Source organism: Stegostoma tigrinum, chromosome 22 (assembly GCF_030684315.1).
Source record: "Stegostoma tigrinum isolate sSteTig4 chromosome 22, sSteTig4.hap1, whole genome shotgun sequence".
NCBI classification, from domain to species: Eukaryota; Metazoa; Chordata; class Chondrichthyes; order Orectolobiformes; family Stegostomatidae; genus Stegostoma; species Stegostoma tigrinum.
The window spans coordinates 31,123,550-31,151,196 of NC_081375.1; the positions used below are offsets into that span (position 1 = coordinate 31,123,550).

Here is a 27,647-nt window from a genome sequence, read left to right on the forward strand (position 1 = left end):
TGCTCTTCCTAATTACTAACAAAATAACATTATGTCTCATTTAATACCGTGGCAGTACACAACCAGATGTGGCAAGTTGCAGAGTAGGATCGCATTTGTTAACCAGTCTATTGGCTACTACCGTGCAAAAAAAATACGGAATATATTGCATTGGCTGCTTTTGTTTCCACACTTAAAACTGATGGGCTATTTAAAACGCTTCCAGTTAATTTTATTTAAGATGCTTCACCAAATGGGCCAGGTAGTGAAATCGTTACGTTACTTAGCTCGTAAGCCAGAGGCCTAGACAATTAATTACAAGAATTAGGATTTAGATCATATGGAACTTGGAGAATTCGAATTCAGGTTTGCAAAATTTAGAAAAATAAATATTCAACGCTTCCTCTAAATTCTCTTTGCATACAGTCCACTGGTTGTAACTCTAAGCCTGAAGACCAACTGGCCAACTCTGATTCAATGAAGAGTGTACAACTGCATGCTAAGAGCAGCATCCAGTGCAACTTGATTTGCGTTCATTGCCCTAAAAAATTTGCAATACAGCAATTGATCCATTAGCTCCATGCTGGTGGGTATGGTGCATACAAGCCTATCATGCATAGTTTCAGTGCTACATACGGTACATTGTCGATTCTTGAGGTCCATTGATATGTGTCCTTTCTCACCTATATGGTTCCTTTTGGGTAAGCAATAGAATCATAGTCTCATAGCACAGAAACAGGCCCTTTGCATATTTCATCCATGCTGACCGGGTTTCCTAGCCAAACTAGTACCACTTGTCTGCAACTCCTCCAAACCTTTCCTATCCCTGTGCCTGTCCAAATATTTTTTAAATGTTGCAGTTGTACATACCTCTATCACTTCCTCTGACAGCTCATCCCATATTCACACCAGCCTCTGCAAGGAAAAGTTGGCCCTCAGGTCCCTTTCAATTCTTTCCCCCTCTCACTTTAAAACTAAGCCCATTAGTTTTGGGCTTCCCTATGCTGGGGAAAGGGGCATTTCCCTTGCCACCAACCTCTCTCTTTTTTGGTTGTTATGAGATCTGAAGTTAAGTGGGCCTTTTGCAATACAAACTGAGGATTGGTGAGTAGCATATTATCAAAATAAAAGAGCAATTACTAATGCCTAACATTTTGCCAAGTGAGTAGGCTAAAGGGCTGTAACTGGCTGGATTAAATTCGTTTAGTTTTAGGAGGACATGATGTAGCTGGACAATTTAACATATTGTCAGGGAGATGCCACTACATCTATACTGAAACAGGTTAGATAGATGTCAGCACAGGTTTTCAGCAGCTCATTTGGGAAGATGTTGGGCCCAAAGCCCTTGCCGCATTCAGTATGTTTGACCCCTTCTTACTGTATGTCGATTTAAGTGAACTATAAATTAGCACCTGTGGCTCATGCTGATCTCTGCTACTGTTGAAGATTGTTCCATCTCAAGGAGCCTCCTGACTTTTTTTTTCACAAAAAGAATTCTCTTTCTGGGGATGGGCAGCACAGTGGTTAGTACTGCTATCTTACAGCATCAGGACCTGGGTTCAATTTTAGCCTTAACCAACTTCCTGTGCAGAGTTTGCCATTCTCTGTGTGGGATTCTTCCGGCTGCTTCCCATTTCCTCCCTCAGTCCAAAAGTGTGCAGATTAGGTGGATTGGCCATGATAAATTGCCCACAGCATCCAGGGATGTGTAGGCTAGGTGAGTTAGCCATGGGAAATGCAGGGCTACAAGGACACGGTAAGTTTGGGGGTGGGGGGGCGCGGGGGGGGTGGGGGGGGCGGTGTTGTTCTGGGTGGGATAGTGTAGACTAAATGGGCCAAAAGACCTACTTCTTACACAGTGGGAAATCTATAAAGGTCACTAAGCAGGCCAACATTTAATGCCCATTTCCAATTACCCTGGGAGATGTTAGCGAGATGCCCCCTCGAACTGCAACAGTCCATATGCTGCTGATACATCCACCACGTAGTGAGGCAGTTGAACATTTTAACCCAGTGACATGGAAGAAGCAGTGAGAGTTCCAAGTCCTAATGGTGGGTGGCTTGGAGAGAAACTTGCAAGGAGGTGTTCCCATATATCTGCTGCCCTTGACCTTTGAGATAATAGCAGTCACAAGTTGTAGGAGGTTTTGTCAAAGGAATGTTGGTGAGTTGCTGTATTGTGTTGATTCACACTGCTGTCACTGTATCTGTGGTGGCTCGGGTCAACGGGATGCCAAAAATAAGGCTGCTTTGTCTTAGGTAGTGTAAAGCTTTGTAAATATCATTGGAGCTGCACTTCTCCAGACAAAATTGGGAGTTCCCATTGTACTCCTGACTTGAATCTTGTCGATAGTGGACTTGTGTTAGGAAGTCAAGAGTTGAGTAATTTCTCCATTGTAGCAGAGTTACAAAGGTTGTTGGAAAAGTTGCTGCACAGGACTACAAACAAATGCTACTGTAAAAATAAATGATGCGACAACCTATGAAAATCAAGATTTGGGTCCTGACCCAAAACATCAAATAGCCTGCACCTCTGATGCTGCCTGGCTGGCTGTGATCCTCCAGCTCCACAATGTGTTATCTCAAGACCGGTCACCCTGTCACAACTTTTTAGGGAGGTTTTTCTTAAAAAAAACTTAAGGCCTGTAGGACAAAAGATACCAGTAGCACTGAAGTCTGAATGCAGCATTCAGCAAGAGTTGAGCTGAGCAGGATGAAGATAGGTCATGAAATGCAGGTTGAAGCAAGCAGTTTTAACAATTAAGATGTGGGCTTTGAGCTCAGCTTAGGTTAAATAGGAGAACACTGTGTCAGACAGTGAAGTGTGTTCTTTCAAACTGCAGTTCACAGAACAATACAATGCAGAACAGGCCCTTCAGCCCTCGATGTTGCACCAACCTGTGAACTAATCTAAGCCCATCCCCCTACACTATCCCATCATCCATATGCTTATCCAAGGACTGTTTAAATGCCCCTAATATGGCTGAGTTAACTACATTGGCAGGAAGAGTGTTCCACGCCCTTACCACTCCGAGTAAAGAACATGCCTCTGACATCGGGCTTAAATCTATCACCTCTCAATGTGTAGCTATGCCCCCTTGTACAAGCTATCATCCTCGGAAAAAGACTCCCATTGTCCACCCTATCTAATCCTCTAATCATCATGTATGTCTCTACTAAATCCCCTCTTAGCCTTGTTCTCTCCAATAAGAACAGACCCAAGTCCCTCAGCCTTTCTTCATAGGTCCTGCGCTCCAGTCAGGCAACATCCTGGTAAATCTCCTCTGCACCTTTTCACATCTTTCCTGTAATGGGGCAACCAGAACTGCACGCAATATTCCAAGTGAGGCCGCACTAGCGTTTTGGACAGTTGCAGCATGACATCACAGCTCCAGAAGTCAATCCCTCTACCAATAAAACCTAACACACCATAAGCCTTCTTAACAGCACTGTCAAACTGGGTGGCAACTTTCAGGGATCTATGTACGTCGACACCAAGATCCCTCTGCACATCCACACTACCAAGAATCTTTCCATTGACCCAGTATTCTGCCTTCCTATTATTCTTCTCAAAATTAATCACCACACATTTATCCACATTGAACTTCATTTGCCACCTTTCAGCCCAATTCTGCAGTTTATCCAAGTCTCCTTGCAACATTCTTCCACACTGTCCACCACTCCACCGACTTTAGTGTCATCTGCAAACTTACTAACTCATTAGTACTGGCTATCAAAAAAATTACAAACTTGTAAAAGATACACTGGAAGAGTCAAGAGGTAGTGAGATTGAGCTGGCTGTTACTAACGTATCTATGGAATTGGTCATTATATCCTCTGGTGTTGCTGACCCAAAAGGAACTATATAGGTGAGAAACGATACGCATCAATGGAGCTCAAGAATCAACAATGTACCATACAAAAACAAGACAGTGTGCAAGTATCCCTAGCTAGGTACATGTAAGTATAGCCAGAGAAATCTCACTTAGCTGGGGCAATTGAAGAGAGGCATTGTTGAACAAGGACCAGAAAAAGTAGTTTACGCAAATAAATTTATCACACCAAGAGTTGACTCTATTGGCAACTGGAGCTTGCAGAGCACAAACTTCAAAGATATTGGTTCAGGGCAAAGTTGCAGTCTTCTGGTTGGGATTCTGCTATAGCTGTTCCAATGAGATGGTTGTGGGCCAAGTGTTTGTTTAGAATGGCAAGATAACAAGTGCAAATAAATGCAAAAGACTTAAGGAGATATCTGACTATAGACTAACTTCACAGTCCATAATGATCATAGTCGAAGAGTTTTGCCAGACAGCATGACAGGTCCCGAGTGACCCTACTCAGGCAAACAAGTTGTGCACCATACATGTGTAGTCTTGCAAAGCTGGGTGAGGTATGTACATGTTGAGAGGGTGACTGTGCAGACCAAAAGCTGAAATATTGTACTTAAATTCTGTTAAGAGTGAATTTGAGGCTCATTATTTCTGAACCTATCACTCAAAGAAAGTAGAGTTGAAAGGAACATATGAATGGTGGAGGACAGAAGGGAAGTATTCAGTAATGACCTTGTTCACGATCAAGGCTACTTGTCATTTCACACAGCTAGAAAAGTATAATCGGGTTGGCTGCAAATACAAGTTGGATACTTTATATGGAGGGAACAGCCAAGGGATGAAAAGTTGGCATGAAGATCAAAGAAAACAAGTGAGTTAAGATGGCTACTCAATTAGAGTCAAATTGTTTATTGCACTGACTGAGAAGAGAATGACAATATCTGGATGCAAAATGCAGTACAGAAGCCTTGGATAGGCAGCAGCAAATGAGAGTTTTAAAAGACCAATAGCACTACAGAATAATGTATCGTGTTCAAAGGAAGAACAATTATTTGGGAAATAATGGGGCAGCACAGTAGGGAATTTGATCAGATTACAAAAATAGTTTGAGCAGGGAAGATGCTGGAAGACCAAAGCACCTGGAAACACTTCAGCAAGGGTCAAGTTTCTATCGAGGCTAGAACTGACCATTTTAACTGACTCCAGTTGTCAAAAGCACAGGTGTGGAGGGGTTATAATGGCAAAAATGAAGTAATCCACATTGTAAACAGGACATGCAGCTATCCTCAAGGTAACAGCCTTGAATCTTTTCAGAGTGGAACTTAAACAAAACAGATTGTGGAACTTTATATACGTTAACTGCCAAATTGATTTCTCCAGCTCAAAGATTTTATGTACATTTGGACAAGCTAACAGATGAGAAAATATGGTTCAGCGTTACAGAGTTAATTTCATCCATCCTAAAGTTCTTCAGATGGGTAACTATTTTTAAGCATAGCTGACAGGTCATGTTAATGTAAAATGACACTGGCCAACTAGTTGGCTCTGTTATTGGATAGATTAACATAAGGCCAAATAATTCTTCACTAAATATATCTGCATCTATGTAACAGATAAGGTGGTATCAGACTCGAGTGAAAAGGAGAAACTGATTTTGCAACGGGTATTAACCCTATTGTTCTGTAGCCATTCATTCCCAAATCTAACCACGGTAGAATCAAAGAGTGAAGTTCACCCTAGTTAACAAAGTGTGGAGCTGGATGAACACAGCAGGCCAAGCAGCATCTTAGGAGCACAAAAGCTGACGTTTCGGGTGAAGGGTCTAGGCCCGAAACGTCAGCTTTAGTGCTCCTAAGATGCTGCTTGGTCTGCTGTGTTCATCCAGCTCCATGCTTTGTTATCTCGGATTCTCCAGCATCTGCAGTTCGCATTATCTCTGATACAAAGTTCACCCTTTGGACCGGATGCCATCATGTTTTTTTTCAGGTCACAAAAATAACTCCTCTGTTTCTCGACTGAAATTATTTAAATTTTTCAACTGACTTCCGCAAGACTGGTCCCGAAATCCAACCCTGCTACTCAGTTACTCAGGAAAAAGCATGTTGGAAGTATTCGGCCAGCTGAGTACATTGACTTGAAACATGAACTTTGTTTCCCGCCCCACGGAAACGGCCAGATTTGCGAAGGACTGGCAACACTTTTAATTTCAGCTTCCCGGCGTCCGCAAATGTTTCGCTGTTCTTTTAGGTTCACTCTCTCTTTCCCTCAGCCCCCACCCCGCTGTTGCTGCCTCAGAACAGACAAACCCCACATATCAAACAGCCTGCAGCCACAGTCGGTGTGGAGAGACTGCAGAGTGACCGCTGCCCACCTCATCCTCTCGAACTGCCCCGTCCTCGTCTGGCCCCACCGCGTTTCCAAATCGGGATTTGCCACACTAGGGTTAGGATCCAATTTCCACCTCCCCCCTCCAAACAAGCCGCCACCTCTCCCCAACTACCCCCCGGCCCCGCATCTTTCTCAGGGTGGTACTGATGCTGGTGGGATGAGTCAGGTCAAAGTGAGCGGGGCCGGGCCAGTCCACGCTGCCGGCCGCCTTCTCCTCCACCACATGGAGCGCCCTACCCCGCTCTCCTGTCCATCCTCGGGAAACGGAGGCAGGCCTGGGCGATCACCCAATGGCGCAGTGCCCGGTGTGCGTGCAGGACGTGAAACCCTGAGCTGATGTGGGCGAGTGACCGTGGGGGTGTGTGCATGTGTGTTTGTGGGGAGCTGGTCATGAGGCCTCCCCCACCTCCGGGGGCCTCTCCTTACCTTGACAGTGCTCAAGGATAAAGAGAAAGTTTCGTGGTAGTTGTGCTTAGTCCAGTCGTAGGAATCCTTTAGCTCGGGGCGAGCGCTGCGCTTAGCTTCTTTTATTCTCTTCTTAGCTTTGTGATTCATTTCTTAAAATCGACGGACGCCAGGCTTTCACACCACCCCCCACCCACTCTGTTACCGTCGCGATACCGCCGGCGGAGGGAAACCCTTCCAGAATCTTCAGCCACTTCCCCCGCACCGGCTCCGTCAATCACATCACGGCTAGGAAGTCCCGCCCAGTCCGCCGCCGGAGCCTTTACCGATTGGTCCCGATGAAACCCGCCCTCCCTTAAGGAGGAGCGTACATCTGATTGGTTCTGGCTACTGCCACTCGTATGACATTCCTGGGACACGCCCTCTTCTCGGCGGTTTGGTGATACCATGAGCGGCCTGTGGCCTCCCCCGTCCAAGCGCTTTGTGTTTGTAGAGGAAGGGCCACCCGGGGTCGGGGATGTCGAGCGGCTGGAGGTCGCTGTGCCCGAGGTGGTTGATAGTCTTCGTCATCTTGTTGCTTGGGGCGGGGGATGGAATGGAAATTAAACCTCTTGTGGGGTTGCTGCGAGAAGAGAAAAGCAGAGCTAAAACAGAAAGTCGCTGGTGAAGCTCAGCAGGTCTGGCAGAATCTGTGGAGAGATAAAGCAGAGTTTTTTTGTTTAATTCATTCATGGACTGAGGGTATCGCTGACTAGGCAGCATTTATTGCCCATTGCTAATCAGCCAAAAGCTTATGTGTTGTTAGACAAATTGAATAGCATTGCTTGTAGTAGCACTGCCTTAGATCACAACACTGTCGTTAAAGTCCAGACAGCTATTTACAGCAGACCTGTAATTTGAAGTGAATGTATGGATGTACAGGTGCAATATGATATCTGAGGAGATAGTATGAAGGTATGATGACATTGTGATTTAAGGTGAAGGTAAAGAAGCCCTGCAGGACACTTTAAATTTATGAGAATACTGTGATACCATTCATTATTTTGACGTCATGCTCACCTGATTTGAAACAGCTTCAGTGAAGAATAGTTAGAAAGCTCTGTCTAATGACTGTCAGTTTTGCATGCAGAATTGTGGGTCTTACATCTGGTTAGCTTTTATTAATAGAGGGATCGAGTTCCGGAACCAAGAGGTTATGGTGAAGCTGTACAAAACTCTGGTGCGGCCGCACTTGGAGTATTGTGTACAGTTCTGGTCACCACATTATAAGAAGGATGTGGAAGCTTTGGAAAGGGTGCAGAGGAGATTTACTAGGATGTTGCCTGGTATGGAGGGAAGGTCTTACGAGAAAAGGCTGAGGGACTTGTGGCTGTTTTCGTTAGAGAGAAGAAGGTTGAGAGGTGACTTAATTGAAACATATAAAATAATCAGAGGGTTAGATAGGGTGGATAGGGAGAGCCTTTTTCCTAGGATGGTGACGGTGAGCACGAGGGGGCATAGCTTTAAATTGAGGGGTGAAAGGTATAGGACAGATGTCAGAGGTAGTTTCTTTACTCAGAGAGTAGTAAGGGAATGGAACGCTTTGCCTGCAACGGTAGTAGATTCGCCAACTTTAGGGTACATTTAAGTCGTCATTGGACAAGCATATGGATGTACGTGGAATAGTGTAGGTTAGATGGGCTTGAGATCGGTATGACAGGTCGGCACAACATCGAGGGCCGAAGGGCCTGTACTGTGCTGTAATGTTCTATGTTCTAAAAGCAGTTCTAAGCCAACCACATTGCTGTGGGTGGGGGGGTCACATGTCGACCAGCCCAGATAAGGAAGGCAGTTTCTTTCCCTGAAGGACATGAGTGAACCAGATGGGTTTTTATTTTCCCAATCGACAATGGATTCACAGTCATCATGAGACTCTTAATTGCAGATATTTTATTGAATTTAAATTTTACCATCTACCATGGCAAGATTTGAACCTGGGTCTCTGGATTAACAGTCCATTCGGCCATTACATCCCTAAATAAGGCATATGTTGATGTGGAGATGTTTGGGCATAGTCCCCCAGTTCTGAAGAAGAGTCATACCAGACTGGAAACGTTACTTTCTTGGTTGTGAGTTTGCTCGCTGAGCTGGAAGGTTAGTTTTCAGACATTTCATCACCATTCTAAGTAACATCATCAGTGAGCCTCTGATGGAGTGCTGGTGTTTTTGTCCTGCTTTCTGTTTATCTGTTTAGGTTTCCTTGGGTTGGTAATGTGATTTCCTGCATTGGTGATGTCATTTCCTGTTCTTTTTCTCAGAGGAGGTAGATTGATTTGGAGCCAATGTGTTTGTTGATGGAGTTCCAGTTGGAATGCCATGCTTCTAGGTTACTTTCTTATTAAGTAAGGACTGAAGGGATTTCTTCCAAGGACCAGCAGAAGTGATTAGACTGCTTTAGCGTAATGGTCTGCACATTGTTGTGGGCCGAAGGGCTGGTTCCTGTGTTAAACAGTTCTGTTTTATTTTTCCACAGATGCTGCCAAATCTGCTGACCTTCTATGGCAATGTTCTACTTTTGTTTCAGATTTCCAGCATCCACAGTTCTTTTGTTTATTTTGCAAGAGAGAAATTCAGGATGTGGTTGTCTTGGTTAATTTGATGACCACCTTCTTTGTCTCCCAACGGAAGATGAAAATCTAGTGTCCCCTTTTTCCAGTTGCCTTTCTCTCATGTGCCTCACGCAAGCTACCATTTTCCCCAACTTCGCTGAGTTTTTCAAAACATGGAAAACATCCCTGTCTGAGCAGGGGAAAGGGATGCAGTGGGTGCAGAACCAGCCCAAGGAAAGGGGATTAACCTTTCCTGCATAAGGCTGGGACTTTGGGGTTGTGCTGCGTCAGTGAAAGCATTTCCTCAGTATTGTCATCGGACCCAAACCTCTTTTTTTATTAACTCTGAAGATTTAAAGAAGGCTTTCAATAGCATTCATTGAGAGAATTGCACAACACCATCCTGGAAGAGGTCAAAATGCAATACTATGATTACAGTTAATGCATTGTGACCAGCATGGGAAGATTATAAATTGTCTCCGTTCCTTTGCTTCTTGATCACTGATTTTTATCCTGAGGAAGGCAATATGGGATGTTGACACTGGCATGCTGTGGCAACACCACCAGTTTTACAGTTAATGTTGTTTTGCTGGCTGAAGAATCCTATGCATTTTCAAAACATGAATGCCAGTCTGGGGAGTGGGTGGCACCAAGATTGACCTATTCATCACCTATGAGAAGACTAAGGCAATGATAACTAGATGGCACCCATGTGCCATTCACATCAGTAACATGTCCTTAAAGGCTTCATCCACTTTCCCAACCTGGGAAGTCATTGTGGGTGGGGGGGGGGGGGGCGGTGGTGGGGGGGCGGTGGCGGGTGGAGGGGTCAGTTGTAATTCTACATTTGTGATAGTGCCAACCCTAATCTCTTCCAGCAGGACATGGAAGAGAACAGCAAAGGTGCTGTGTAGGTTGGCTATCTTTGACCACTATGGTCTGCACGAGATCCTGGCTATCACATATTGAAATAGCATTATCAACAAACAGAGCTCTGGTTAAAGGCAGCTGCCGGATACTGTGATGCAGGAATGACTGAGAATGGTGGAGCAGTTTTTTTGCCTCCCTTATGTATTACCTGCCACATTCGAAGTTCAGTTTTCACTGTCAGATCCAAAAAGTGATGAGATTGACGAAGAAAGACCTGACAAAGTATATCTCAAAGTGACCTTCAAGAATGGGACACTGTTTGGGTTTGAGTGGCATATTGCAGTGCATCTGTGGCATCATTAAAGGAACTAAGTGTATATTTTTTGTTTGCTGATTTTGTATCATCGAATACAATTAGAAGCATATTTATGGAAGGACCCGTTTCCATTTTTGAATAATTGTACAGCATGCTATTCTTGTTTTTTTTCTGCTGTTGTGGAGTACAACATCAAAACAATTTTTGAGAACAATTTTTAACAAGTAGGATAAATAAAAATAATACTTTAACTGCATATTTCAAAATTACAATCTAATATTATAACATTACTGTACAAAATGTTTCCTCAACAGATCAATTCATAAGGTAACTGCCACATTATTTCCTACCATCAAAACTGGTGAAGGAAACCAAATGTCTAGCTGTATTTTCCCATTTTTATTTCCTTGAGTTCCAATCAGCCTTACAATGAAATTTAACTCAATTACTAAATGTATGATTCAGCATTCTCTTCATTATCATTTAAAATATATTCAGTTAATTTATAAGGTTGAATTTAGATCCAAAAGGTTATACAACACCAATTAAACATCAACATTTGTCTGATTTTAATTTTCCATCTCTATAATGTTTGAAAAAATACAATTATACAAAATATATAATAAACTAGACTTGGGAGTAAATCACAAAATATTGCACAGAAGGAGGGGATTTGACCCCAGGATCTGCACCAGCTCTTGTAAGAAGTTAGTTTTGCTCTTTTGCTTGCTCTTCACTTTTCAGCAATTTGTCTGCTTCAGGATTTTTTCCCAATTCAGTTTGAAGACGATTGTTAAATCTTGGAATTATTAATGCTGCTGTTTATTACTGTAGTACTGCAAAATGGTTCCTTGTGAAAGATGGCTCAATGAAGTGAAACAAGTGAAGGATTCAGTAATGTGAATTTGCAAGACAATGTGTTTTATATCCTCAGAGTAGATGGAATTTGATTTTACCATTGTGTGATATATAGCATTGTGACACAGTACTGAAGAGATGGTGCAATCAGTAGCAGTCGCCTTCAGTTTCTACAGTGGGCTTGGACTCAATGGCTTTGACTCACCGAAGTGGGAGTATTGACAATAAACCATGTTTAACAAAGACAGTTAATTTGTTTTAAAGATTAATTATCTTTTAATTTAACACAGCAGACAATTTTCACAGGGGATGCCACAAACAACATTGAGATGAATGATCCTCTGTGCTACCTGATCCCTAAACTTCCTTCTCAATTCAGAATTCTTAAATATAATGTTGTTGCACAAATCTGTGCCCATCTCAACACCAACGAAATGTTTAAACCTCTCCAATTTAGTTCCTGATGTTGTCCCAGAGCTGAAACGGCTCTAATCAAATTCACCAATTATATCCTTAGTGCTCAATGCACAGTATCCCTTCATTTATTTGCGGCATTTGACACAACCAACCACACCATTTCGCGTTCATTTTCTCTCGAGCTTTGGGTAACAAAGTAAGAATACTGTCATCTGGTTCTATTTTACTTGTTCATTTTGTGTCAGGAAATCTCATCTGGTGCACAGGCCAATGGGCAGATCTGAGGATGTCATGGGTCCGTACCAGGCCTTGGCTGGCCGTCAGGCAACAAATTTATTTCCTCTCCCCAAAAAGTTACTGCTGAGGGTCAGTGGGTCTAAAAAAGGGTCTGCCTTTCTCCAAATCTGGTCTTTTATGCATTCCAAGATGACAAAATGTGGGGCTGGATGAACACAGCCGGCCAAGCAGCACCTTAGGAGCACAAAAGCTGACGTTTCGGGCCTAGACCCTTCATGAGAAAAGAAGCTTTTCTCATGAAGGGTCTAGGCCCGAAACGTCAGCTTTTGTGCTCCTAAGGTGCTGCTTGGCCGTCTGTGTTCATCCAGCCCCACACTTTGTCATCTCGGATTCTCCAGCATCTGCAGTTCCCATTATCTCTGATCACAATTTTGTGCATTCCTATTTCATATGTCCCTTCCCTGGCCACACTGACAAGCTGTTTGTTCAGCCGCCTTGTCATGATTCTCTGCAATTCCGCCCACAAACAACAATAACTCCCCACTTGTCCAAGAAGCTGTTTAAAGATTACCTATCATCAACTGTTTCGTTACAAGTATGAATATTTTCCCAAAGAAGAAAATGATACATTTAGTAAATCAGGCAACATTTATCAAGAGTGTATTTCAAGCCAATAGCCTTTCAGCAAAATGTTTTCCTCTGTAGCTTATCAATTTTTTCAAGGTGAGGTTCCTGTTAAGTGTCCTTTACCAGGTTAAAAATGCAATATAAATGTAAGTTTTTTTTTCAGGTACTGGATCCCCAATATGGTATGTACGTATGGCCATGTGCTGTGGTACTAGCACAATATGTGTGGTTTTCCAGAAACACAGTTAGAGGGAGAACCTTTTTAGAGGTAAATGGAACTAACTTGATTTTGAATTACTACCCACGTAGAAAATAGGTGATAAATTAGAATACCAGTTGGATGATTTCGTGTAATTTCCCTCAGGATGCTGGCTTTTACCATAGCCTGATACATGTCCGGAACATGGTCGACTCAATCCGGGTTGTCAAACCATCAGGAACAAAAACAAAGTTGCTGGAAAAACTCAGCAGGTCTAGCAGCATCTGTGGAGGAGAAAACAGGGTTAACGTCTTGTGTACGGTGACCCTTCTTCAGCAGGAATTGCGGCTGTTGCCAAAGAGCCGCTGCTCAGGAATTTGCATTTCCCCCATCACTGGTTAGAGTGGCTGGCGGAGGGAAGGACCTTGGATGTAGTATCCATCAATGCCCTCTGACTTTAGAAATAGGTGAACATTGCGTGGGATACAGTGCTTTATTTACCCCCTCCGTTTTGAGTTGGCAACACCCCAGCCTTCAGTTTTATGGCTTGTATTGCCCTTAACGTGCTTTGCTTATAAATATTCACCTGGCTACCGAATGTTTTACTGGTGGTGGTCAGTAGGTTAAAACAAACAAACAAAAAAACCCATCAGGTTAAATTTGATGATGAGAAGGTTGCTCAATTATGTGTGAGATAAATCTACTGGGTAAGAATGGGGGAAAAAAAATCCGTGATAATGGGAACTGCAGATGCTGGAGAATCCAAGATAATGAAATGTGAGGCTGGATGAACACAGCAGGCCCAGCAGCATCTCAGGAGCACAAAAGCTGACGTTTCCGGCCTAGACCCTTCATCAACGTCAGCTTTTGTGCTCCTGAGATGCTGCTGGGCCTGCTGTGTTCATCCAGCCTCACATTTTATCATCATAAAAAAAAATGTCATTTTTGCTCCGTAAGAGGATTGGATTTGAAAGAAAATGCCCCCTGCTGGCTAAGACTGACTCTTTATTATCAGGAAATGGTTTACACAGTTTCCACCTAAAAGTTAGCAAATCAGGCAACTTCTGAGCTGGTCTCTTAAAAAGGATAGAAATAGGTATGATACTTTAAAAGATTACCCGATGCTTATGCAAAATTGCATTCAAATTCTTAAAATTGGAATCTTATACAGCTTTTTAAATAATATATGGTTATATCATAAAGATTAGTACTTCACGTATTTTCTTCCAAAAATCAGTGCTGTTATGTGAGTCACCATTTACACCTCTTGCTAGATTAACTGACCTGTACAAAAATAGTGATTCCATTTGCAAATAAAAAGCTGCAAGACTTTAAAATTACAAAAGTAGAATTTTAAAATTATATTCAAAGTGTAATATTTTCAATGTAATAATGCAGTAACTAATTTTGTTTTCAGATTGGAGCTGGTGCGGGCTTACCTGGCATAGTGGCAGCAAAATGTGGTGCCAGTGTGATTTTATCGGATGCTGCAGAGATTCCAAATTGCTTGGATAACTGCCGCCTCAGTTGCCAGATTAATAAACTTGAGGATGTGCCAGTCATCGGATTAACCTGGGGGCAAATATCACCTGATCTCGTGTTGTTACCGCAGATAGACGTAATTCTGGGCTCTGATGTGTTTTATGACACTGAAGGTAAAGGTTTAATATTTACAAACCCTATATTTCTACATTATGATAGAAAGGATTTTCTTATGTTTTGGATTGACCAAAAAATGTTAGTTACTGCTGTATTTATCTTAGAGGGAAAACAGAATTTCACAGCATATAACTTTGACAGATTATAAAAACTCCTTTTCATCAAATTCCACTGAGACAAATTTCATTTAACGGTCTGGACACAAAATTTGGTATATTTCTTTTCACTGCCTTGTAAAACACTTGGGAATGTTTTTACAAGTTAATGCAGTATAAATGCGGATTGTTAAAATCAACACCATTAACCATGAAAGAGAACTTGCTAATCGAATGCTCCATCAAGTTATCGAACAGCAAAATAAAACAAAGAACAGTGGATCAGGGATAAGGGGAACTGCAGATGCTGGAGAATCTGAGATAACAAAGTTTGAAGCTGGATGAACACAGCAGGCCAAGCAGCATCTTAGGAGCACAAAAGCTGACGTTTCGGGCCTCGACCCTTCAAAAGAACAGTGGATGATAGAGATCAAAAACAAAAACTGAAATTACTGGCAAATCTCAGTAGGGCTGGCGGCATCTGGGGAAAAGTCCTTGTCTGTTTACCCTGTCCATCTCTGGCACAATCTGCAAATATCAGGTGAAAAGTTAGCAATCTGACAGTTTCTCTTCATACCTGTTGATTTGAATGCATAATATTTGATTACCTGCAATATTTTTGGTTTCTCTCCCTCTCAAAATATGCTTCTTAAATTTACCTTAACTACTACTTGTTGCAGAGATAGTAGGAACTGTCGATGCTGGAGAATTTGAGATAACAAGGTGTAGAGCTGGATGAACACAGCAGGCCAAGCAGCATCAGAGGAGCAGGAAAGCTGACATTTTGGGTCTGGACCCATCTTCAGAAATACGGGAGGTGTAGGGGATTCCAAAGAGAGAGAGGGGGAAGCGGATGGAAGATGGATAAAGGAGCAGATAGGTGAAGAGGAGACAGACGGGTCAAGGAGGCGGGATGAGACTGGTAGGTAGGAGGTGCAGGTTGGGGTTGAGGTAGGAGGAACGGATAGGTGGGACAGGTTAGGGAGGTGGGGACAAGCTGGGCTGGTTTTGGGATGCGGTCGTGGGCAGAGAGATTTTGAAGCTTGTGAAGTCCACATTAATACCATTGGGTTGCAGCGTTCCCAAGCAAAATATGAGGTGCTGTTCCTGCCTTCAAGTGGCATCGTTGTGGCACTGCAGGAGACCCAGGATTGTCAAATCATCCAAGGAGTGGGAGGGGGAGTTGAAATGATTCACAACTGGGAGGTGCAGTTGTTTGTCACGAACTGAGCGTAGGTGTTCCACAAAGCGGTCTCCGAGCCTCTGCTTGGTTTCCCCAACGTAGAGGTGGCCATAGCGGCAACAGTCAACACAGTATACCACAGCAGATGTGCAGGTGAAACATCTGTTTAATGTGGAAGGTTTTCTTGGGGCCTGGGATGGGGTGAGGTGTAGACGCAGGTGTAGCACCTCCTGCGGTTGCAGGGAAGAGTGCCAGGGATGGTGAGGTTGGTGGGGAGTTGTAGGAACAGCACTTCATATTCCGCTTGGGAACCCTGCAGCCCAATGGCAAAATTGTGGACATCACAAGCTTAAAAAATCTCCCTGCCCCCGACTGCATCCCAAAACCAGCCCAGCTCATCCCTGTCTCCCTAACCTATCCATCCTTTCTCCCACCTATCCACCTCAACCTCCAACTACCAGCCTCACCCTCACCTCCTTGACCTGTCCATCTTCCCTGGACTGACCAGCCCCCACCCTAACTCCCCACCTACACACACCTTTACTGGCTCCATCCCAACCTCCTTGACCTGTCCGTCTCCTCTCCCTCTATCTGCTCCTTTATCCATCTTTCAGCCGCCTCCCCCGCCCCCTCTATTTATTTTAGAATCCCCTTCCCCATTTCGAAAGAAGGGTCCGGACCTGAAACATCAGCTTTCCTCCTCCTCCGATGGTATTTAGCCTGCTGTGTTCACCTCTACTACTTGTTGCATGTAGTTTAAGGTTCCTGGAAATTTTAAGATAACTTTCGGATTTGTGCTGATGTCATTAAGCTTAATTTATTATCAATTTATTGATGAATGTGACAAAGTAGAAAATAATGTTGCCTTTCTTTTTAAAAAATAGACTTTGAGAATATATTAACAACAATTTTTTACCTCATCCGAAAAAATCCACGTGCACTTTTCTGGACCACATATCAGGAACGGAGGTAAGTTTTAAAATTACTACTTGTGCCTGAACAATATTTTAAAACCCTTAAATTTAGCATTTTTGATTGAAATAGTACTTCAATGTAAAATTTTCATTTGATAATTATTCCAACTGAATAAAAACTTCCGATTTATGGGATTGAGGCATTCTTCCCCTTGTGTAATATTTCTATTGCCAGTTGCTTAGATCATCTGCTAGCCAACAAGAGGGAGATACTGGCTTTCTGTCTGGCTGTAGCTTCAGCACACAAGCTTATAGAACAGGCTGACAATTTCATCTGCTTAATTGCATTTATATTTTAACACAAGTACTTCTATGTCAGAAATCACACTGTCAGCCAAGACATTGCCATTTTCAAGTGAAGCATTGGTTTAGGGAAATTAATAGGGGAAATGCCTTAGCAGTACATTGAAAGATTTTTCTGAATAAATACTTTTCAGAAACTGACTGGCATGCACTAATTGAATTAACTTTTTTGTTGTATATTTGAAGGCAGAATCCTGACATAAAATGTTTACTGCTGAAACTATTTTCTTATCAGAACTGCACCAAAATCTTTAAAGAAAAAAAAAATGCAATTCCATTGCATTGCACAATTGAATAAACAGTGCAGTGGAGCAAATATACCAACACAAACCTATAGCTTAGCCTAAGCTGTTTCATTCACAAGTATATTGTGCCAATAACACTCAAGCAAAAACAATGGTATGCAGCTGGTGAAGCCATTTGAATTTCTTTACAAGTGGACATAGGTGTTTTTGGGGCATATTTAAATTGCTTCCCATTTTTCATACCAGTACATTTTGCACTTCAATTCTACTGTGTTAATTCCACTTCTATTCCGAGGATACCACAATCCAAAGGGATATTATGCCAATTTCCATTGCTCTCAACTGTCCAACATAGCACTCTTAAAATTTTACATTATTAACCTCATTGCAAATGAGAAATGTTTGGGTTGCAGGACATATGCACTTTTGCTGTGTGTCCTTTTACTGTAATTTTTTTTCTTCCAGTGCTGATTGGTCAATTGAATCATTGTTGTACAAGTGGAATTTGAAGTGTGTTCACATTCCACTAGAAACATTCGAAGCAGATGAAGAATTCCTTGCTGGATCAAACCTCCCTGGCAGTCACACTATTCACATGATGATGATCACTTTCGGGACTAGTGTTCCTTCAATAACCTGAAGCTAATTCATTGGCAAAAATAGATATGCTATTCTTGCTGAATGAGTTGTTTTAGAAAGACTGTAATCCCCATTTGTGCTGTAATATTTTCATATAGAATCAATGTACAGGATAATTTTGAAAAAAAAAACCTGAACATCCTAGTTTAGTATGTGATACTATGTGGAAAAACTAGTGACAGAATTATTTAATTGCAGCAATTTTGCTGTTGATAGAATTGGTCTGGCATGGAAGGAACAAATAGAAATGCATGGGTATCAAAGCTTTTATTAACTTGAAGACCAAAAATCTCTTATTTTTGATATAAAGTATTCCAGTTACTATATCCCATGACACCACTGAACCAATTATGTGCATTTCATGTTTTAGCTTAATTTTGTTTGTTTAACAAGAAAATAAGTCGGTCGCTTTCCCATTCTATCCAGTCCTCATTTGTAGCTGGAAATACAATAAAATGATTGTTGTTCACCCCTGCTACAAGACTAAAAATAATGCGAAAGAAAACATTTCCTTTTCACAATGATTATTCTAGCTTGACACAAGTTGATCTCCAACATACACTTGAATTAGGAGGTACTTTATTTGCACAAAGCAACCATAATTTATTTTTAGTTGAATCAATTTGTTCCAAGTACCAATTCTTCTTCCCCTCCCCCACCCCATCCTAACTCTTGAACAGAGGAACAAGTTAAATGTTTACATATATAACATTTTCTCCTAATCGGCTATAAATGGACACATCTAATTTGCTTCGCCCAATTGTGAAATGAAACTGCTTGATGGTGTTTATTTTAAATTGGTTGTCCTTTATCCATTGTCTCAATCACTTGTTCCTCTCCAAATAATTTATGCTACATTCGATATCCAATTACGCCATGTTCCAAATACGAATTCTGGTGACAGCCAAAAAAATTAATGCAAAATTAACCCCTTACAATATTGCTGCTGATTTGGTATTGCCAAGCAACCATAGCAATTCGGTAACAGTAAATAAATAATATTTTTGATCAAAGTTAACTGTACCTGAACTAATTTAACTAAACATTAACCATTAGAAACTGAAGACCAAAGTAAATATATCATCTTGCACTAACAACACAGATCTTGAAGTTTACATTTGTTATGCTGGGTGTTTGAATGCTGCTCTTTTTCCCCAAGCATTATGCAGTCTTATACATGTTTGATGCAATGACATAATTTGCAGTTGCGTCTTCAATGCAGAAAATAAGCTTCACTGGTTAATGTCTCACCCCTGCATTGAAAGCAAATTAAGTGAACTGTAAATAAATAAATACCAATGGAAAATAGAGCCAAAATTGAGAACTTTCGGTAAGTAGATAAGATGTAAGGTTAAATTAGTAAAGGAAAATAAAGATTAACATAAGCTCTTTCTTCACGACCTTAAGCAGCAGCTTGTCCTGGCCAACTGATGAGCAGCAGAGAAAGTTTACAGATAAGGATACTGCAAATATGATCAATTTGGTAATCGTTATTGAAAGCATTCATTAAAAGTTATTTTCAGCCTCCAGATATTTAACAAATGCGATAATGTACTTTAGCAACATTCTTTTGACGAGATTTTATTGAATGTAAATATATTGAACTTCACTAATTCCACACCTCATTTTGGGAGTTTGAGACATGCTTATGTTTTGCTCCAGCAATCAAGGATTAAAGTTAATAAGAACATTGCAGACTTGGTTGATGTTTTCACTCAATGTTCCAGCATTCATAGAGTCATAGAGATGTACAGCACGGAAACAGACCCTTCAGTTCAACACATCCATGCCGACCAGTCATTCCAAATTAATCCAGTCCCATTTGCCAGCACCTGGCCCACATCCCCCTCATCCCCCTCATCCCTCCCGTTCATCTACCCATCCAGATGCCTCTTAAATGTTACCACTGCACTAGCCCCCACCACCTCCTCCGGCAGCCCGCTCCACACATGCACCACCCCCTGCCCTTCAGGTCCCTTCTTTATCATAGAATCTCTACGGTCTGGAAGCAGGACATTTGGCCCATAGACCAATGTTACAAAATCTCATTTTGGAATAGCAATTTCACTTGCTCATAACAAACTCTACGTTCCCTCTACAAACCAGCTGCTAAGTGTTTTTCCAATTACTTGAAGTCTGTTGTAACTTCTCATTTCACATGAATGTTTGTGTATTATGTCAACAGACTAATACTCACACTAACTGCAGAAATATGGACAAAACCATGCTTTCTTTCCTCCTCTATAGCATGACTAACTGTTGTGCTAGATTAATATGACAGCAATTCTACAAGTTTGCTCCTTGTAGAACATTTGTACTACAAATCAATACTCTAGTTGTTTCTTCCATCCAGTCTTATTCATTCATGTTAATGAATCACAACCTTAATAAAAAGCCATTTCTGAAGTTTAGATTTATGGCTTAGCAATAATTGGCCACATTCAGCGTTCTTCTGGTAACACAGTTTACATAACGATTTAATCTCTAGCTGCATAAATTGTGGCCCCTTTGTAAATGAACTAAGATGCCTTAGCTATATGAAAAAGGTCATCTATTAATTAAGTTATAAAATTTAGACTTACCCAACCTCATACAGAATTGAAACAGTGCAAAGCTCGGCTGCGGACAATGCACCTCAGTCAACCTAAGTAACATGCATAATACATTTTGGAAAGAAGTGCCCAAAGCTAGCACTGACTTATTGTACTGTTCTAAATATTTATCTTCTTCTTTCAAGATGTACAATAAAAACAGGAGTGTAACTTTGAGTCTTATGGTACTGCTTCAACTAACAAGATCAAAGTTGATCTTCTGCCTCAATTGCTCTGTCCTGCATTATTCCATCTGAAGCATCATTGCATGACAATTCAAGCTATAAATACAGCTGTAACAATGCACAATTCAAATGTGATTCCTCATGCTTCAACTGTTCTTCCTAGTAAGAATGCTGATGTTCAAGCCTGTCCTTGCAGTAGAATTCAGATAGGTTAAAATGCTATATTAATTCCAACATCTACTTTAATGTATTCAGAGACAGTAGGAACTGCTGATGCTGGAGAATTTCAGATAACAAGGTGTAGAGCTAGATGAATACAGCAGGCCAAGCAGCATCAAAGGGGCAGAAAAGTTGACGTTTTAGGTCTGGGCCCTTCTTCATAAATGGGGGACGAGAAGGGGATTCTGAAATAAAGACAGAGGGGTGGCGGTGAAGAGACGGACAGGTCAAGGGGGCGGGGACAGAAAAACCAAGCAGAAGCTTGGAGACTGCCCTGTGGAACACCTACGCTCAGTTCGTGACAAATGATTGCACTTTCCAGTCGCGAACCACTTCAATTCCCCCTCCCACTCCTTGGACCGCATGTCCAGCCTGGGCCTCCTCCAGTGCCACCTCACGGTTGCAAGAACAGTACCTCCTATTTCACTTGGGAACGGTGCAGCCCAATGGTATCAAATGTGGACTTCACAAGCTTCAAAATCTCCCTAACCCTGACCACATTCCAAAGACAGCCAAGCTTGTCCACTCCTCCGACCTCAACCCCTACCCACCAGCCACATCCCTGCCTCCTTGACCTGTCCGCATTCCCTGGACTGACCAACCCTCATCTACACTCCCCTTTCATGGCTCCATCCCTGCCTATCTCCTCTCTACCTATCTGCTCCCTAATCCATCTACAAGCCACCTTGCACCCCTCCCTATTTATTTCGGATTCCCCATTGCCTATTTCTGAAGGGTCCAGACCCAAAACGTCAGCTTTCCTGGTCCTCTGATGCTGCTGGGCCTGCTGTGTTCATCCAGCTCCACACTTTGTTATCTATTTTAATTTGCTTTCGTTAACCTCACCTGAAATCAAAGGAGTCTTAATTTTTGTTTGTCTATTATAACAGGGTCACATGTGCAGTTTTTGCATCCAAAGATTTCAATAACTGATATTTCCTCACCAGCTTACGACAGCAAGAACAGGCCAGAAAAGGGCGTGAAAAGTTGTTTCAAGTTTTCCACGCAAAGCTAAGGGAAACTCCAGACTTGAAAATCTAATCTTACCAAAGGCTGTCCATTCTGCCCTGGTAGCCTATGTTGTGGAAAGTGGGTATCTTCACCCAAATTTCAGCGCTTACACGTATGACACTGCCAGCTGGTTTCACTGGCAGCATGCAGATGACATTCCAACTGTAACAAGGAATGGGGCCTAAGTTGCCAACAGAAAAGTTTTGGCTGCTGGTGTTGCTGAATTCCAATCACTCTGCTTCCCACTCCATTTTAAAAACACACCAATTTTTCATGGTTGAAATACTGTAACCATAACAGCAAGTTGAGGGAGAGTACAAACACCTTTTCCAACAGTCAGCAAACAGCAAGATTTAGGTTTGAGCTTTTACAATGTCTGCAAAAATTGCTGTACAAGAGCTGACATTTCCAAATGAAATATTATAAATGTTTACTACATATCTAGCACACGTATTGCAAATGCAGCTATACCTGAGAGCAAATTTGTGCTATGAAAAAGTTACAAACTTTTAGGATAATATTTCTCAAACAGGCAAAACTACTGTCAAATTATATTGCAGTATGCCTGAAAACATATTTAATGCCATATTAAAACACAACACAGAATAGGGAGCATGAATCACCAGATTCCATCTTATGGCATGTAAAATTCCATTCTACGACTAGTGTAAAGTCTTAAAAATCCCATTTGAATAGTCATAGCGTGCAGAGGTACAGCCAACACCATGCCACCAGGTATACTATTGTCAAGTTCCAAAGACAATTTTTCAGTGTCTAAGAGAAAGGATTTCATTACCATTTAACATATAGAGGTGACAATATTCAAGTGTGGAGTATTTATGTGGATACTGTGTATTTTTACAAATACAGTAACAACATTGTAAGATAACTGAACTGTTACTATCTCCTAAAATATCAAGACTAGAAAAGGGGGTCTACCCAACATCTCTGGCAGACAGGGATGTCAGGGCTACAGTTTCTTCCATTGTACGTGGTTTACAGCTTGTCCTTGCCACACATCCATAAAAGCTCTGATAACCGGAAGTGAGACTTCACAGTTAAAGTACATGTGCAACTCAATTTATTCCCAGCCGTGCTATGGTCATCACTCTGCAATACAAGTACTGAAGGATCCATAGGGAATGCTTCGTTGTCTGGTCAGCATTGTTCTTTCTGGGCGATACAGCTGAATAAAATTGCTCTAAGCTCTGGACAAATATAGTTACCTTTGCACATTATATGAAATGATCTGTTTAACACATTTGTGGCAAATTTTGAGTTCTAACTGAAATCTGGACAGGTCCCAATGGTATCAGAATCTTGTGTTTTTCGGTTCAAATGCAATGCAAATGAAACCAGGCTTAGTTTAAGTTAGAATCGCATGATCATTTCCCAATGGAGCATTTCAAATATCCAAGCATTGAGGTCAGGTTTTTATGAACAAAGAAATAATTAATTTGAAGCTCTGGGCCAAGTTTCCAGCACAACAGTACTGGATCCGTGCACACAGTAGCCACAAAGATAAACTTTAACCTTACAAAAGATTGCCAAAATTTAATGTTTACCAAAATGGTCTAATAATTTTCAAAGTAGATCAACCGATTTTTTTTGTAAAAAGTAAGTGAGATGTTGAATTTAAGCAACAATTTCTCCCCGTACAATTGTTTTCATTCAGTAAATCAAAACAATAGTTCCCATCTGCAGTAGCTCAACCGAGCAACCACACGTCTGGGTCAATATCCCAAGATCACTTCAGTATTCAGAAAACAGCTTTTAACAGTTATAAACATAGAACAATTAACACCAAGAAAAAAGTCTTTAATATCATTACAGACATACAAGTTGTACAGGATTCATGTACTGAAGCTAATAAAACTGTTAATTACACTCAATTTCAAAAATTAACAGCATTCTAAACAGTGTATTCCATGTGGTAATGGATAAACCACATTACCAAGTACAAAAACAAGGTAGCTAAAGGTGCTTACTGCCTGCTCCATAATTTACACGCAGCCACGTCTCTGGAGGTGCAGCTGACAGGCATTTTACTGGACAGCCATATTTTCTGCACGTCAAGGCATCATTACAGGAGCAATCAGGAGAATACAGGACACAGCCAAGCACTCTGCACTGCACTGCAACACGCCACCTTACAGCTAACCCGCTTTACAGAACTGCTACACAACTGCGCCTAGTGCACAAAAATACATGAGACAATAAGATTAGTATTAGACTGAAATGAAAATAACAGAAAAAGACATATGCAAATTTGAAATTTAGAAAGATAATTACTTCAGCGTACAGAAAAAAAAACTTTACAAAACCTGGAAATACGTTCCATGCTTTTTACCTTATGTACATATCCAAGCCAAAATGCATCTGAAGTCGAACATTTCACTAAATTGTAAGAAGTTTAAGTAATAGCAACACAGATGGCACATAACACAATGAGCCTTCTCAGACACTAATTTTAATTCAAGACTTAAACTGACAAAACCTATTATAAACAATAATGTTATAATAACCTTTTAAGTAGATCACTGCTTATTTTAGGAAGGTCTCTCCACCACCTAAACAGTTGTCAAGAGTTGGTATTTCTTGCAAGGCATCTACCATGTAAATCTTCCAGCCATCCAGAATATCTGGAACAAACAGACAAATTAAACTTTTTTCAAAAAATCTTCTTCACAAATGTTAAAAAATATCCAAAATAACCTTGCTTACTAGAATTGTAGAAGTTACACTTAGTTCAAACAGGGGTCCACCTGTTCAGCACAAAAGCTGTTCCCTTCACTTCTTACAACAGGATAATGAAATTCTAAAAGTATACTTGGCCCAAAGAGTACATTCCATTAAATTCATACTTATGGGGTTCTTGAGGGCAACTTTCAGGTAACATGATGTTGGATATGAACAACTAAATATCAAAAAGGTCCTACACCATTTCAACTATCAAAGCTCGCATGTATGCCTCATTGAAGGCTGCCTCGAGAACAAAAATTTAATTTGACATTACGTCAAAATGTTAGCACAGGAAATAGTAAGGCAGCTAATACTAACAATTTTGCAATTGCTGAATGAAAAGTTGTCTACAAACCTTTTTTGAAAGCTTTGAAATCATGCAAATAAAATTCTACATAAACAGAATACTAATATGACTTCTGGAGCAAAAAACACAATCCAATAAAAATGTATTAACAACGTGCAATTTTCAATTCCAGTCTTGTGTAACTTTCCACTAATTATCACAAAACAAGTCTTGATATCACCACTATGATTAAAACCTACAGTATTATCTATAAAACCAAAAATTCTAGATGCCTTAATACTTCATTGCAATTCCTTTCTTCCATTTTGTATCCATTCTATGGATATATGTATCCGTTAATATTAAATTTCAAATTTTCAAGTAAAAGCAACTCAACAACTTTCTCATGCAGAGAAAAAAATGGATGCTGGTGACAACTGGCAATTCTCATTAGCAAGTTGAATAAAATGCTCGTGTCATGCAGATGTAATTACCAATCATTTCATTTAGAAGACAATATCTGTCATCATTTAAATCAATCCTTCTAATGGTTGACTAAGCAGAGTTTGTTTTATCAGCTTGTACCCGACAGCATTTTAATAGTAATATTAAACCAAGACTTCAATATCTTTATTAACTCCACATTTGAAAGTCAGGAGCTGGATAACATACTCACCAGTTGCCTGGGTGAATGCAGCCACAACAAAACTGAAGAAAAGTGGCATTATCCAAGACAAAGTAATCCGCTTGCTCAGCAACCTTGCCAGTGAACTCAATATCCATCCTTTCACCAGTGTATTGTTGCAACTGCAGTACATATAATCCTCAGGATGCAGTACATCAACTCATCAAGCTTACTCCAACAGTACCTACCTGCCACAAGACCTCTCCCACTCTGAAGAACATGAGAAGCAAAATCATGGATACATCATCATGATCCCAGAGACACAAAAGGATTCTGACTTGGGACTAAAAATAACTTGCTTCATCATTGCTGGATAACAATCTTAAGACCCCACCCAATGCCACTCAAGCATCCGAACTGTACTATTCTGCGAATCTACTACAAAGACTGCAGCAGCGAAAGATGATCCATCACAACAATCTCAGTGCAACCAGGGCTGAGTAATATTTACAGCCTTGCCAAAAATTAACAGGGAAGATTATATTAAATTTGTGATTCTCAAATTTTAGGTCCAAAGTGTTTGTGCCATGTTGTGTTACGACCTATGAAGAATGTTAGGTTACGATAAATTAAAACCTTACTTTGGATAGAAAAGATTCACATGACATGATTATTTGGATCTGTTGCTGTCATGGCAGCAAGATGCAGCTTCACCATTCATTGAGCATCTGCAATCAGCAATGTAAGTGTCCAAAAAAAACTTGCATTGTGAACCAAGGTGTTTTCCATTCAAACAAATACTTCAAGCCAAAATAACAATTGCAAATAAAAACGTTTAAAAGATAGAAAATAATGGCTTCAGTTTTATAGTAAGGTAACATTTCAATCCTATGCGTTTTACTTCCAAAAATGTGGATTGTGGAATTAAACAAGTTAATGTCTTGTAACATAATATGAGATAGCATGAAGAGGGTTTGAAGTTTGACATTTACCATTTGGTGATTAAAAAGACTATGAAGATATGGAATATATTAGTGCACATATTGAACCAAATTAATGATTTTAAAACTGTCATACTAGGATATTGATTGTGCATGGAAATCCCTCATGAAGCCCTAAAACCCCAGGTGTTACCCAACTGTAGATGTGTCCCGCTCACGACTCCAACATCAGAGGTTCCACTGCTTGGTTACAGAAATGATTGATTGGGTGTTGCAGGCTGAAGTTAGATGTAAAGTAAAATAAACATTCGAAAGAGAGTACAGGAAGAAAGGGTGCAGACTAAGCAAAGTTCTGTGTGCGAGAAAAGGTATGGGGTAAATAGAATGCATGAGGTCAAGCACACAACAGTGGAGGACAGAAAGCAAAGTGACCACTTGGCCCAATGACAGTATAACCACTCAAACAAGACCAGTGATATGCCTGCAATTGTACAAGTTAACAATTACTCTTCTGGTAAAGGGAATCAGTGGAAAAGCAAGGTTGATGACAAGGTGCATTGTTGACAGTGCTCAGGTGTACTGTGGAAAATAAGTGTCAGAAAAACTATTCAAATGTAATATTGTGTTATTGTGTCCAAAACCTGCTGCATAATTACAGAAGTAATTGAGAAAACTGGGCCTGTTTTCCCTCAAGTTTTGAGGAATCTACTCCCGGTAAAATTAGAAAATTAAATTCCCACATGATCTAAAATCTACTTCAACCATTAAAATATTAAATTTAAAATATCTCTGCCCACTTGAGTCTTCATTTCAAAACAAGAGTGAAGGCTACAAAATTTGGAGGGAGTGGTCAAAGTCTCACTTTGTTCAGTAAAACAAGTGACAATCAGATTGAGGCAATCTGAACTATAAGGCACTTTCTTTTCCATTTCAGATGTTCTCATTCTTACATTATTCTAATTTGTTTCTGGCTTTGCTTGGGTTTTTTTCTCCCCAGATTCTAATTCATCCCTGGAACAATTTTTACCTACCATTAAGCTTCAGACAGGAAAATTATTCACAAGATTTGTGTGCACAGGGTTCACAAAGTCTCTCCAGCCACAAGAGGAACCAGCAGCAGATATCATTTTTATAAAAATTTAATATCCATATTACTACTTCTTTAAAAGAAAGATCATGAAGTACCATTTTGAGTTTTTTTTCCTGCTGCTGTTCAAATCCAAATGTGGATGACA

General features: G+C 40.8%; 3 protein-coding genes across 7 annotated transcripts in view; 1 reads left to right on the forward strand and 2 right to left on the reverse strand.

The window, feature by feature from the left end:
- jmjd6 (jumonji domain containing 6, arginine demethylase and lysine hydroxylase) overlaps nucleotides 1-6,879 on the reverse strand; it is a 27,035-nt gene extending 20,156 nt beyond the window's left edge. Inside the window, exon 1 of the mRNA XM_048554922.2 lies at nucleotides 6,624-6,879. Coding sequence (XP_048410879.1) covers nucleotides 6,624-6,752 — 129 coding nt within the window. The 5' untranslated portion in view covers nucleotides 6,753-6,879. The remainder of the gene's footprint in view (nucleotides 1-6,623) is intronic.
- LOC125463554 (histone-arginine methyltransferase METTL23-like) lies at nucleotides 6,479-26,475 on the forward strand. 4 transcript variants are annotated; one of them, XM_048554926.2, is made up of 5 exons: nucleotides 6,479-6,555; nucleotides 12,679-12,783; nucleotides 14,132-14,369; nucleotides 16,536-16,620; nucleotides 17,639-20,593. In XM_048554926.2, the coding sequence occupies exons 2-5, from the start codon at nucleotides 12,700-12,702 to the stop codon at nucleotides 17,811-17,813; spliced, it is 582 nt and encodes a 193-aa protein (XP_048410883.1). In that variant the 5' UTR covers nucleotides 6,479-6,555; nucleotides 12,679-12,699; the 3' UTR covers nucleotides 17,814-20,593. The 4 variants fall into 4 exon arrangements, with proteins under 4 accessions (XP_048410883.1, XP_059509726.1, XP_048410880.1 ...); XM_059653743.1 differs by lacking the exons at nucleotides 6,479-6,555; nucleotides 17,639-20,593 and adding exons at nucleotides 7,014-7,151; nucleotides 21,755-26,475; XM_048554923.2 differs by lacking the exon at nucleotides 6,479-6,555 and adding an exon at nucleotides 7,014-7,151 and having other exon boundaries at nucleotides 17,639-20,591.
- LOC125463555 (serine/arginine-rich splicing factor 2-like) overlaps nucleotides 23,621-27,647 on the reverse strand; it is a 7,482-nt gene continuing 3,455 nt past the window's right edge. Inside the window, exons 3-4 of one of the 2 annotated variants that reach the window (XR_007249857.2) lie at nucleotides 24,344-24,460; nucleotides 23,621-24,009 (exon numbers count right to left, since the gene is read on the reverse strand). The gene's annotated coding sequence lies outside the window, so the exon portion shown is untranslated. Of the gene's footprint in view, nucleotides 24,461-27,647 lie in introns of both variants that reach the window. The other variant, XM_048554927.2, reaches the window with a different exon arrangement.